Source organism: Protomyctophum bolini, assembly GCF_963924005.1.
Source record: "Protomyctophum bolini genome assembly, chromosome: 11".
NCBI classification, from domain to species: domain Eukaryota; kingdom Metazoa; phylum Chordata; class Actinopteri; order Myctophiformes; family Myctophidae; genus Protomyctophum; species Protomyctophum bolini.
Window position 1 is genome coordinate 12,369,316 of NC_137872.1, and position 14,165 is coordinate 12,383,480.

The 14,165-nt window shown below is 43.3% G+C and overlaps 1 protein-coding gene and 1 long non-coding RNA gene across 2 annotated transcripts in view; one reads left to right on the forward strand and one right to left on the reverse strand.

Moving 5' to 3' along the window:
• On the forward strand, positions 1–5,548 carry LOC308324806. The gene is made up of 2 exons (XR_013964970.1): positions 1–2,754; positions 2,785–5,548. It is a non-coding gene; the product is annotated as an uncharacterized lncRNA (long non-coding RNA).
• Positions 2,168–14,165, reverse strand: part of mosmoa (modulator of smoothened a) — a 26,770-nt gene continuing 14,772 nt past the window's right edge. Inside the window, exon 3 of the mRNA XM_080777104.1 lies at positions 2,168–6,357. Within this exon, the coding sequence (XP_080633230.1) occupies positions 6,173–6,357 (185 nt within the window). The 3' untranslated portion in view covers positions 2,168–6,172. The remainder of the gene's footprint in view (positions 6,358–14,165) is intronic.

Below are 14,165 nucleotides of genomic sequence, written 5' to 3' on the forward strand. Positions count from 1 at the left end.
TTAATCCGAAAATTGCATTTCCTGTAAAAGATAAAATAAAAATACTCATGATTGAAGGACTGATTGAAGCTGCAAATGCCATATAGATAATGCCACAGCAGCCACATGAAGCAAATCAATAGAGCAATCTTGCCAGATGAACATAGTGGATGCCACCATCCATGGAATAACCAGAAAACCGTGCTTCATTGAGCACTGCAGCGTCCCAAATTATAGAATCGCTATTCATGCGTGTTATCACCATCTTTGCCCAAAAGCAAGCAAACAAAACACAGTCTGAATGCTCAAATGGTGAATTCTTTACTTTACAGGTGAACAGCATTCAAATCAAATCACTGACGGCTGAAAATTACAATTCCAACTGATTGGATGCCCTCATGGCATAATAAATAGAATTTAAGGTCACTGCTAGGTAAATTAACACCAATATGAAGAGCATTACTCAAGTGTCCATAGAACAAGCTAGCTAAATCGCTTACCATATTTAGACAACACATTGACTGCCGTGGACGGAGATCTCCGTCTTTTCAAATCCATCGGTTCACTGCCGTGGATGGAGATCTCCGTCTTTTAATGTTGTATGTTGATTAAAGTTGGTCGCGGTCCTCAGCTACATCTGGCTCTGGAATGCTAGTGCGACGTAAACAGGGCGATGACCAGAAAATCTAATTTGCTGTCCCCGCTTACTTTTGTTTGGATTTTTTTTACATACTTTTATCCCATTATCCCAGATTCCGATTCTGATCAAAACGAGCTTTGTTTCCGGCCGATCCCGGCCCCGTCACTGATCGCGGTTAGAAATGTATGTATCGGATGACTTAAATAATATTAATTTATACGTGGCAGTCAATGTGTCAATGTTTTGTGCAGGTGAAAGGGATATTTCACTTTCGGTTTCATGTTTGGGGTCATTTTAACATTTTGTGAGCACCTTAGACAGTTGATATTTAACCATGTTCAGGTGAATTTTAACCATGTTATATTAATTGGAAAAAACCCATCCTTGCTACTGGTAAGGTAACTGATATTGTCCTTATAGCCCCTCCTATATTCAGCTATTAGATGTCCATCCTACACAAACATTAAATTCCCATTGGTTTAATGTTTGTCTTTACTTACACCATTGACAATGAAGGGAAAATTTACGTCATCATGTGTCTCATATTGTCTTTTTATTGTTAATGGTGTTTAATGTTTGTGTTTGCACCGTTTTTTTTCACCTAATCAACATGAGTTAGACTTTAATATATTAGCGCCCCTCACTTCACACGGGTGTGATTTTTGACCTACACAAACATAAAATTCCCATTGACAATGGAGAATTCTACGCCAGTGTCTGAGCAAATAGGCATATGTCTATTTTACATCATGATGATGTACGATGATAAGCCCCGCACTTCACACGGGTGTGATTTTTATTCCAATTTCAATAGTTTTTAGTTTTCAATTATCTAGATACTCAATCAAACAACGTAAAGACTGTTTGAGGTGCTCACAAAAGCCAGAGTAGATGTTAAAATGACACAAAGCATGTTTGAAAGTGAAATATCCTTTTAACTCTGAAGATGACTTGCATTTAACAGGGAACAACACTGATATAGCCCTTCTTCATTATGCACCATTAAACTGCCCTTGATCACAGTAGATTTGTGGCTGAATATACTCACGATCCATGAAGCAGGACGGTAGTTATTTTAGGACAGTGACTCCCAGACGTTTGTAATTTCAAGGACCCCCATAACAGAGTTACAGACCTGTAAGTGTCCATTTGGAGCCCCCTCGAGAAACCCAAAGACCCCACTTTGAGAACCACCTTTATAGGACATACTGTATGTCCCCGAGAAAGATGTTACTGTGTTAGATTAGTAGTTAAGTTAACTCAAGTCTTAACATCCATAATCATAAATCATTTCAAAGCAGGGCCAGTTACAACTCAGGTCATATTGAACATATATTTTCTAAGCATTAGTCATAATTCACGGTTTAAAGTTAAATTTAATAACACAACTTTTCAGATTTCTAGTCAACTGCATTATCTTCTAGGCTACTGTTTTAGGCTCGTGCAGGTATTGTCAACTCTAGCAAGCTACTGCTGAGAAAAGCTTTTTATGACTTTATAGACGAGCAAAACCGTACAGACTGACCGTGTCCAAAGCACACACATCCATCATTTCCTCGTTTTATTCAGTGATAAATAATTCTGCTATGATCATAGGCTTTATGTGTAGACATCTGATCAAGGCAATAGACAAAAATTAGAGGGCACACACTGCCACCATTATTAGAAAATAATAGCAGAAACAAAAAAAACAAAAAACAATGAGGTAAGAAGTTCTCTCTTTTTGTACATTTGTGTGGTGCTTCTATTTCTGCTGCCTATACTGTTGAATACACAGCGCTTGCTAATACAGAGATCCCCGCCTTTTGTGTCTGTACATTATTAAACATAACAGGTCATGGCACAATACCGAATTGAACCGGGGCAAGGCGATGTGGAGTCCATCGTTAGCGCTGTACATTGGAAACAAGGGTGAGAGAAGAAAAAAAGGCTAGGCATGGAAACGAAGAGAAAATTACAATAAACGCTCTTGTGTCTCAGTCTCTGGAACCATGTCAGCACACACTTGTCTTGATCTGAGTTTCATTAGGTTTAATGCTGCGTCCAAAACATGTGTACGTACATGCGTGAATCTATACTGTACATGCATGTATCTCTATATTAGAGTCTGTGTGTGTGTGTGTGTGTGTGTGTGTGTGTGTGTGTGTGTGTGCGCGCGTTCACAGACTTCAAGAGCAGCACACTGAGGCACAGCCTCATGCATGGATCTGACCAGCAGTCCTCGTGTTTTTAACATTCTGCAAAAAAAAACAAAAAAAACAATGAGCTTGTTTCCCTTATTTCCCCTCCAGTATGAACAGCTTTAAAAGGAGAATACCAATCGTATTCATGCATGCATGTCATTGTCATTGTCATACTTTGGTGTCGGGTCTCCATTCGCACCATCTGCTAAAAAAGCAGAATAACGTTAATGTCCAAAGTGAGCTAATTGGAAGTGGTAAGCCTTCTGCTACTAAACTAATAGCGCTGTTATAATATGAAGCGTGCGTGTGTGTGTGTACAAGTTCAGAATGAATATTGTATAGTTCACAGTCTTTATTCTCTGAGTCACAGAGTAGAGCCCATGTTATCTGATATTTAGCTGCAATACAGTTGTTAATGCTGTTCATATTGTGCTGTCCTATAAAGGCATATGAATATCATATGATGGTTATATAAACAGAGCGGTATTCCCCTTTTAAAGGTGCTTGATGCTTCATGTATACTCCGGCACGTGCCGGTGTCGCATGCCGAAAAGAGCAGATCCACAGACTCAAAACATGTTGCATAGTGCGAAGCGTTGTGAGCCTGTAGATCTGCTGTTTTTCTGCACGCAACACCATCGTATGACGAAGTATAAATCAAGGCTTGATTCGCTGCTTTGCCTGGTCTCGAGCAGTGGTGGAAAGTACATTTACTTAAGTACTGCACTGAAGTACAATGTTTAGGTACAGTATCTGTACTTTACTTGAGTATTTCCAATTTCCAATACTTTTACTTTTACTCCACTACATCTAAGATCCAAATATTGTACTTTTACTCCACTACATTTATTTGAAAACTTACTTTGTAGATTTAGATTAATATTACAAAACACACATTAACCACTCTATATATATTTCAGCCATTTTCCAAAGATTGTTATACATTTTGAGTACATTTTGATGCCAATACTTTTGTCATTTTACTCAAGTACATTTTGAATTCTGGACTTTTGCTTGTAATGGAGTATTTCTTGATACTTTTACTTAAGTAAAACATGCAAGTACTGTTTCCACCACTGGTCTGGAGTGTGACCAAGCTCCGGCTCCCCGAGGCAGAGCTGGCTGCTTGGAGACAAGAGAGTTGAACACACCTGCCTCCCTCCCGTCTGTCAATGCAGCAGCCCACCCAGACAGCTGATCACAGCTGTTATCCCCGGCCCCCCAAAACTCCACACCTGGGGGGGAGGCTTCCTATCTTACATGACAGGCAGCAGTTTACCCTGTTCAAAAGCCACAGAGGCTTCGATAAACGTCTAGTACACGCAAACTGAGCTCATGTTGTAATAAAATAACATTGAAAAGCAAGCCTAGGGCCGATAAACTTAGTCGACCCGTCTGAAGTGAGTGGTGCTGTTGGGGTGTCTGACGATTGGTTGTCTTACTATTGGTTGTCTGACTATTGGTTCTGTACTTCACAGTACTGTACTTTGTAGTACTGAACTGTACTGTTCTTTGTAGTACTGTACTGTGTAGTACTGTACTTGTACTGTTCTTTGTAGTACTGTACTTCATATTACTGTACGTTGTTTGGACTGTACTTTGTACTGTACTGTACTTCATAGTACTGTACTGTACTTCATAGTACTGTACTGTACTATACTATACTGCACTGGTCTTCGTAGTACTGTTCTTGGTAGAACTGTACTGTACTTTACTGTACTGTACTTCATAGTACTGTACTGTACTGTGCTGTAGTTGTTGAGCACCACTTTGGCATGTGTTGTGCGCGGCAACACGTTGTGAACTTGTACTGTAGATCTGAGAAGAAATGCTGTACTGTACTGTACTGTACTGTTCCTTGGACTCTCTGTGTGTGTGTGTGTGTGTGGGGGGGGGGGGTGTCCTCTACTGGCCACTTTAGGTGTTGCAGCTACATACATACATACATACACACACATATAGCTCCACATAGGAGTGGCGCTAGCACCACTCAGAAAAGTGGTTTGGGCAGCTTCAAATGCAAATAAATCAGGGTAATTTTTCCTTTTCCAGAAACACAACGTTTCGGTCCTGAGATCTTCATCAGCAGGTTGTCTAGGAAGGTTTTAGGGCCGTAATGTTGCGATTCTCAATAACAAAATCCCTCATTTTGTTTTGCATCCGAAGGCGGTGTGCAGGTTTAGTTGTTTTTGGGGGGGGATAAAAGAACACAAAGTGTACAACAGCGGGGGAAAAAAGTAAGAAAGAATCACACACACACACACAACTTAAATAGTCAGGAGAAGCTGGGAATTGCGACAGGAGTGGTAGTGATGGCAACGGTTTCTCACCGGGAGTGGGGAGGTGTGTGTGTGTGTGTGTGTGTGTGTGCGTGTGTGTTGAGGGCGAGTAGGTGGGCGGGCGGTCAGGAGCGGAGGCGGTGGGGAGTTGGAGTTGCCAACCACATTGCGGCAGCGGTTGCCATGGCAGCCAAGGCATACGTGCTGTTGTTTGCTCTCCGTCTCTCATAGTGGACCCACTCACCCGTACACATTATTTACAGCCCGGTTTACACTCGTCGTAGGACATCGTAATATCAGCGGTTCCCAACCTTTTCTGGATCAGGGCCCAATTGGGCCGCATGGATTTTCAGAGCATGTTTACTTGAACAATCAATCAATTGATTCGTGTTCCGGCTTGGATCAATGTAACTAACCTAGTATACTTGAAGTTCTTATTCATCAGTATTCACATTTTTCATGGTTTTTCTTTACAATGTTAATGTTATAAATAAAAATAATTTATGTGTAGGCCCACTTGCAATGTCCTCACAGCCCACAGGTTGGGAATCGCTAAGATTCACTGCATAAATCGGGCTTCGCTCCTCCCCGCCAACCCACCCCGGCGCTCTCCGAAAGTGCAACGACAACAACAGGAGATGACCGTGTCACATAAATAAACAAGTGGCGGGGGGGGGGGGGGGGATTCAGATGGCCTGGGCAGCACTATGTCAACCCTCTCCTCATCACGCTGAGTCCGTGTCTCAGTTTTGTTGTTTTTATTTAGCATTTCCGTTCATCTATTTAATTGTACTTTGTCTTTAAAACAGTTTGCTGTGTGGCTCCGCTGTGACTCCTCGCCACAGGGCGGACAGTTCATCCCAGAGAGACATTCCTGGTTCTGCCAGAGTTCCATTTCCACTTGCTGTCTTCATTTCATTTATTCTTTTAGTAATTAATTATTTTAGTCATCGTCTGTATTGTGTGTGTGGTTTTGATTGTTTGTTGGTTAGTTTCATTTTGTTTTGATTGTTTGTTTGAATTCCGTGAATATCTCAAAAGCCCCTCCTGTTAGGTAGTTCCACAAGGCAGTGCTTTGAAGAAGAAAGTCCTCAGCCTGGGAGGCAGACCTTGCCTGCGAACAGCAGTCCCACTATGGTGAAGAAGATGGAGAGCACGAAGAGCACGTAGGAAGAGCCCACCACCGTGTTGTTGGGCAGCTTGTAGGGCTGGCCTCCCACCTCGTTGATGTAGAAACCTATGGGGAAGATGAGCGCTGCCATGCAGAACAGGATCACTAGGAGAGAGAGAGAGAGAGAGAGAGAGACAGTTCAGTGATTCTCTTTCATTTCAAGGACCCACACTTTGATATGCATTAGGCTACGTGACAGACCCCCCCATTTATTATTTTCTATAGTGTACAACCGTTACTGCATTCTCAGTTGTACACTCTCATAGTTAAATAATCACTGAGGATTTTGCAGTGTAGATTGGGGTCCCAGAGAAAGAGGAAGAGGAAGACCCAAATCTCCAGCTTCCACCTCAAAAACAAGGAGGCTAAACGGGAGCTCAATGTAACCTGGGACGGAATAAGGCCTGAGAACCACCAGCACCCAGTCTACTTGGGAGTAACCTTAGACCGTACCCTCAGCTACAAGGAGCACATCCAGTCTACCTGGGAGTAACCTTAGACCGTACCCTCAGCTACAAGGAGCACATCCAGTCTACCTGGGAGTAACCTTAGACCGTACCCTCAGCTACAAGGAGCACATCCAGAAGACGAGAGCCAACGTGTCCACCAGGAACAGCCTCCTGCGCCAATTAACCAACTCAAAGTGGGGAGCTCACCCAAGCACGCTGCGTACAACAGCACTAGCCCTGTGCTTTTCCACCACCGAATATGCATGCACAGCATGGTATAACTATAAATCAAGCCACGCACCCAAACTAGACCCCATCCTCAACCTGCTGGAGAGTGACTGGGTGCATCAAAACAACCCCCGTACAGTGCCTCTAATCTACGCCCTCTCTGGCATATCGCAACCCCTGACATCCACAGAGAAGTCTTCACCAAAGCCGAGCGCACAAAGCAGGCCCATGTCAACCGGCACTCAGGTCCAGAAGTAGCTTCCTATGCCACTGCAGAACTGGAAACTACACCATCTGTTGCCAGGACTACGGAGTGGCACAACCAGTGGAACAGCCTGGGCAGCCAGACAGACAACCCAATGGACAGAGAGAGGCATCACCCCAGATGAATGCCTCGCGACTGGCCATGACCAACCTTGGGCCGTCTGGAAAACTTTGAACCGTCTGCGGGTTGGCGGAAGGACACTGCAAGGCATCCATGAAAAAAAGTAAGTTGACATGCTCTGATGCTTGTGTGTGCGGTGAACCACAAACAATGGACCACATCATGAGATGTGGCTATGCTCCACAATGTACCGGAGTCGACCTGGCCGAGCCAAATTCCGCTGCACTCGCCTGCGCCAACCACGTGATACAGAGGTTGGCCACACACAAAGAAGAAGACTGCACTCTCAGAGGAGCACTCTCCATTTTGGACCCCTGGTGGTCCCTGGCCCGGTGTTGAGAAACAGCAGGTTGCTTCACCGTCTAGAGCCTCAGTTATACTTAGTTGCGTGCCGGTATTGTGCTCAGTAAATAGCACTAGCAGATCAAGCTCACAACACATGACGAATGCGACGAGTTGTGAGCTCTGCTATTTACGGCATGCAACACCAGCATGCAACTAAGTACAAGTATAACTCAGGCTTTACAGTACATCACACAACAAACAAAGACCATCTAAAAAAACAATACAACATCACATACTGCCTCTAAAATCCTCTTCACACACACATCCGGGACATGAGCGACGGAGCCATCACACGCCTAGCACTCTCAATTGTTCGGCGAGACACTGTTACGATTATGGCTGACAAATTATTCGCTTGAGCAGGAAATACGTGGCCATGGCCATCGACTGCTGCATCAGACAGACTGGCCCCTGTGTACAATGATACGAGATGCATCTGTGGTTTTCCTGCTCATTGTGTTCTTTTCCATTTCTCATTTCTTCTGGTCACGTCATGTGTCCAGTTCTGTCTGTATATCTCTGCTGTCGGGCAGAGATCAAATACTGGTAGGTCCAAAATATTAGGAATATTTTCAGGAAATAAAAAATAATAATTAGAAGAAGAAAAATGGGGAGAGAGAAAGAAAAATAGTTGCATATATTGTCAGTCACATACTTGAATTTGTTATTATCAACACTTTTCCAGCTCAAGTGGAGTCAGGAGGAGTTAGGTTTTTTTAGAATGTCGAACCGTAAATTCGAGTCAGGTGGTTTGAACGTCATTCAATGGAGTTAGAAGGTTTAGTTACAATCGCTTTTTAAATTGGTAAAATATTTGTCCCACACACACACACACACACACACACACACACACACACTATAGTAACTGCCTGGTGTCAACTTGCGACTCACCACCGTCCACCCTTAGAGAGAGACTCCACACAGAGGGTCAACACTCTTCCCAACAGACACTTTTGTTAAGATGAAATAATTTATTGCAACAATGATTTGCTGGTGTCCAGTGATATATACAATAATCTGCACAAGCATGACACATACTCTGAGATGATCACAACCCCCCTGAGGCAGAGCCTAAATACAGTTATTACACAGACATGATAAATCGACATTAAAACTGCTCATAGGGCAGAACCTGAAGATTCACAGAAATTAAAAGGATGTCATATGAAGTTATGAACCCAGATTGGAATGACATATTGACACAGTGAAGACCTAAATGATCCTACAGGAGGAGACTGCGTTGGTGGAGGGAGTTGGATCACTGAAGCGCTGTCAAATGTGGCAGCAGCAAGAGATGATGTTGAGCATGTTACAGTGCATGCTGGTCAAATGGACAGCTTCATCCATTATAGATTCAACCATTAGGATCATGGCCGTACATAATTGGAGGGTATATGAGAGTAGCTTCCGTGCCTACCGAGCTACCGTGATGACCGTTCCATCAAATGACACAGTGATCACCATTACTGCCTCCTGGACACGGATATAAATCTTGCTTTAGCAGGAGTTTTGTACACTCTGCCATTGCAGCATTAACCAAACTGCCTGGCTGACAATGTTCTGTGCTAGGAGGAGGTATGGGTGTATTTAGAGAGATTCTATGCTTTTTTTTTTACTGTGTTTGTGTTTCTGTGTTGAACGGGCTGGGAAAACAAATTTCCATCTGGGACAATAAAGTCTAATGATTTCTATGGTTCTCTGTAGCCAACCTGTTTTATTTTATTTTCATACGCTGTAAAGTCCCAAGGGAGTGTAAACACGGACATGTAAAGCTAAGGAATTTGCAGTGTGGAGATCTAATTTCAGAAAGCAAACAACCGTTCGGGGTGTCGATTACAAAAAAAGGTTTAACCACTTTCAAACTGGCATCCCCATGTTCCAAAATAATGAACAGATCTACAAGCTTTGCAGTGCATTGTGGGCTTTTAGATCGACCACTTTCATGCATCGTACGCACGTATAAAATAGGGCTTAAGTGGTTAATAAAGGAAGTAGAAGGACGTACAGACCGACAGTGTACACAGAGCGACAGGTCAGATAAATACATCAACGCCAGAAGCCTTTAGGCCTCGCGCCTCACTTCCTGTCCTCTGTGTCACAGCCAACTACAAAAAGTTATCAGTGGCTGGGCACATGCCACTTGAGCACAGGCTGTGTGTGTGTGTGTGTGTGTGTGTGTGTGTGTGTGTGTGTGTGTGTGTGTGTGTGTGTGTGTGTGTGTCTGTGTTGCACACAAAGGTCGATATGTCCCAAGGTCAATATGTCCTGTCACCGACAACAAGCCCCTTTTACATTTACTGCACACAGTGAATAAAGTAATTCTGATTATTTGTTACATGATGACACTTCGGACACAATCAGTGATTTGTTAGCAAAATTCAACATTCAACTCAGCATGGGCTTTTCTAAACAAAATCTAGCTGCAAAATATAGACTGTGGGAGTTGACGAGAAATAAAGTGACATGGCTTTTTTAACAAACCCATCCCTCCAAACCCCCACCTCCTGACGATAGCGCAATTTCATAACCCACTCATCTGGGTAGCATCATATCAGGCAAACAGAGAAGTTGTGAGGATCAGCATACCGGTAGCTACTTTGTCCAAGGACATGAGCACATGCATGCAATGGAAATGACTACAACCACACACTAATTACACACAATAAAGGTATGTAGGACAGTGCATGTGGGGTTTATATGTATAAACCGTATGTCCGTACACCTACAGTAGCAGCCTTGCATACTACTTACTCAGCAGGCAGTGCTACACTGTCTTTCTTCCTCAGTGTGTGAAACCCTTCCGTGTGTATTGTAGGAAGGCTGAATTTTCTGTGGGCATCATTTTCCACTTCAACCTTACCTAGTGTCCCTATTCTGGGCATTTCATTATTGCCGAAATTGCTGTGATGTGACGAGAGAGAGAGAAAAGGGGGTTTTGATGTGAGTGACAGGATATATCAACCCTTAAGCAGGGATATGTCAACTAAGGACATATTGACAATAATTAGTAAGGGATAATGTCTGGCTAGGACAGGTGGTCATTGTCGGGAGATAATTCACCGACAGGGTGATTAACCACCGACGCGAAGTGGATGTGGTTGATCAACCTGAAGGTCACAGCTACTTAATACATAAATTAATAGATGGACCCAAAACACAACAAAACAAGGTATTTCCTTGCTTGCGGTAATGAAAGTATTCCATAAGTGTCGCGCTGGCCGGTGTCTGTCCAGCTGTAGCACAGTCAGAAAACAAGGAAGTGAGTTGATCAAATCCATTTCCGGGTACTGCTTTGTCTATTTCTCGCTCAAATGTTTTCAAAAACATTTTTTGAGAGCAATGTTTAGCTGTAAATGACATTGTGTGTGTGTGTGTGTGTGTGTGTGTGTGTGTGTGTGTGTGTGTGTGTTTACATGGCTGTCATGTTGGAAACAGCAGTAAATCAAGCAGGGCGCAGCAGGTGCTCTGAGACTTTGATTGGCCAGCGGTCTGTTATAGAGCGGAGCGGTCATTACCTAGAAATAACAGCCTGCCGAATTCATCGATTGACCAATCAGAATGAATCATTCAACCAAGCCGTGTAATAAAGGTACATATCAACCCTTAAGCACATAAGCACTTTTAATCCCCATTTTCGGTATGAAAACAACACCATTGTGTGTCTAAGTATTAAATAGGGCGTGAGTGTGTAAGCACGGATGCGACACTCACAACCCGCTCGTAGATCAGCTATTTGTGCTATTTTTTATTTTCCCTGTGTATTGTTGGAGGGCTGAGGTTGCTGTGGGCATCGTTAACAAGCCGTGTCATGGTTAAGACACCACAGCACCCACAGGGACCAATTAGCCTGGTGTGTTGATCACATGGCGGGTCCGATGACAAAGGAGGCATGCAGGCGCCCGAGACGAGGCGAGGCTTGTGTTGTGTTGCAGCACTCAGCATGTTGTCCGTCCGGCAGCATCCAGGCAGGCAAACATGAGGTCATGGGTGAAATCATTATCACAGTAAATGCAGGCTATTAGCTTCCGTCTGTGTTTCAACAGAGACATCACTAATTAGAGTCTTATCTCCGTTTCCTTTGAAGATGTGTAGTTTCAAGTCGAGCTTCCAGTCCACTAATGTAGCAAACACTTTGGGTTTCCGCTAAAGCAAAACAAATTAATTAATTAAAGCACACTTCTTTGACACCAGTGGATTATTACTCAATAGCTGGGATAAATTTGAAATGGAACAGCTAAATCTGATAAAATTGCTCTGCCACTTTGATTCATACAACACAGGGTCCTTCCATCTAAGGGTGCTTTACTAGGGTTATTCTTCCAAGAAGCTTGAAACCAAAATTGGTCTACTGGGTCTTTTTCTGAAGTAAAAATAAATTGGCGGCTGTGACAGGCTCTATTTCACAAACTCTTCACTACAGATAGTCCAGCACCATTTCCACACTTGCTATTGTTTTCCTTTTGCCTGAGAGTGGTTCCTGGTCGAATTGACTGTAGAAGCAGTAGTAGTGAGTAGGGTACCAGTGATCTGTCTAAATATGTCTAGCAGTAGCAACACTGATATATGCCATGTCAAAAACATTCACATTTTGAAGACTGGTTAACCAGCTAGCTACTGCATCCTGCACAATTACTGTAGGAATGTGTCAGTGGCACAGAGTCTGGTTATAACTACCGGTATATCCTTTAATGTTACCTTGCGGGATGTCTGTTTTTTTGTGTGTTCAAATTGCATGATATATCCTCATGACAGCTAGCAAAAAGTTGGGAGTTTGTAAGACTGCCTGTCTTTGCCTGTCTTGTCACGTTGTTGAGCTGTTCTGTGCTGGTGGCTGAGTCCCTGTGGATTCCAGACTCTTACTGACGTTGCACCTATTGACTCTGCTCAACAGAAATGCTGTAGAGAAAATAAGTCAATTTTGTGATAGCACAGGACTGTCGGGTTTAACCACATAAACCCTGGCATCCCTATTTTGGTCATTATAGGTGATCATTTTCCAAAATCCCTGACCAAACAAATCCCTAAAATAAAATAACAACTTGCATAGTCGCGTGGCGAAACGTTGTGAGCTGGGAGATCGGCTATTCATCATATGGCTAATTACATAAAGCTTGTAATATAAGCTCTAGAATAGATCATCAAACTGTAGCCTACCTGCTTGCCCCAAGTGATTCCAAAATAGGCACTTGAAATGTAATTTTGTATACAACTAATCATCATCATCATCATTATTTGTGACCACCATACATTTGTAGAGAGAATACGCATTTGCAGACACTCTGTAATGCTCTGAAAGTGCTGATCAGGCCATCATGCTGCATTTACCCAAGCACTGCATGCGAGTAGAAGAAGCTGATCCTGAGTCAGCCATAACGTCTGGTATCTCCACTTCTAATGTAAATGACCCTACGTCCCTGTGTTCCAAGCTATCAGCAACTTAAGCATAGTTATGATGAATTTACAGCGCAAAAAAAACCCACACAAACATAAGACTCATTTGGAACCAGTCTTTGTACTACTGACAATGTGTGAGCTGACACAATCCATTATTAAAACACTGACACATAGGAAATAACTGAGACACAACATTATGTTGCTTAACCCATCAAGACCTGAGGCTGAATTTACAAATGCTTTCTAAATCAGTAGTTTCCACACTTTCAAGATTTTTCTAAAATCTTCAAAATAGCAGATGTACAAACATAGCCAACACTTTGAATGGGTTAGGCTGCCTCCCAGCCTGTTCTTTCTAATAGTAGAGCAGGAGAGAACGAGAGCACCCCTGTGTGTGATGCACAGAACCCTAACATAACCCAAAACCCATCCAAATCCTAAAATTCCTTTTGGACAAACTCCGTACATTTTCAGTTGAACAAATGTTTCAGATTAACCCTGGTTACCAATTTCGGTGCAAAGTTTAAACATTTTGCGATGTGATGTCGATGTGTTATGAGCTGGTAGAGTGGGAAATTTTCCTATTTGTCCTACGACAAAGTATATAGGGCTCATGTGGCTAAAAATTGATTTAATCTCAGTCACCCAGATTGGCTAAATGTCTCCACTCTTCCAGCTTGTAGCAAAGCAAGCTCTGTCAGGTTGACCTGCCCGGCTGGGCAGACACAGCTAATATTTATGTCTCTTCCCTTTCATACATTGCTCCGGCCATGTGTTTATCTACACTGGGCCAGAAGTGAACCACAGTGGCCCACAGCCATCATAGCAGAAGGATGCTGGGAAAAGGTAAGCCCAGGAGGAGGCGGGAGTATACCTGGCTCAGTGTTTCCGTTGCTAGCTCAGCTAATGAGATAGCTGCAGTGCTCAGTGACCGAAGCGACTGCATGGAGCCCTTCTGGAACTTCTGTGCCTCTTGGGCAGATGTTTCTACACCTGCAGTGTGGCTTCACCTGGCCGGCCCACTTGCTGCGGAGTGGAAGCCAATAAAGTGGCTTGGCTGTGGGGTCTTCACTAGTGGGGGTGTAATGTGCACGGCCCCGGGGGGCTCCAGA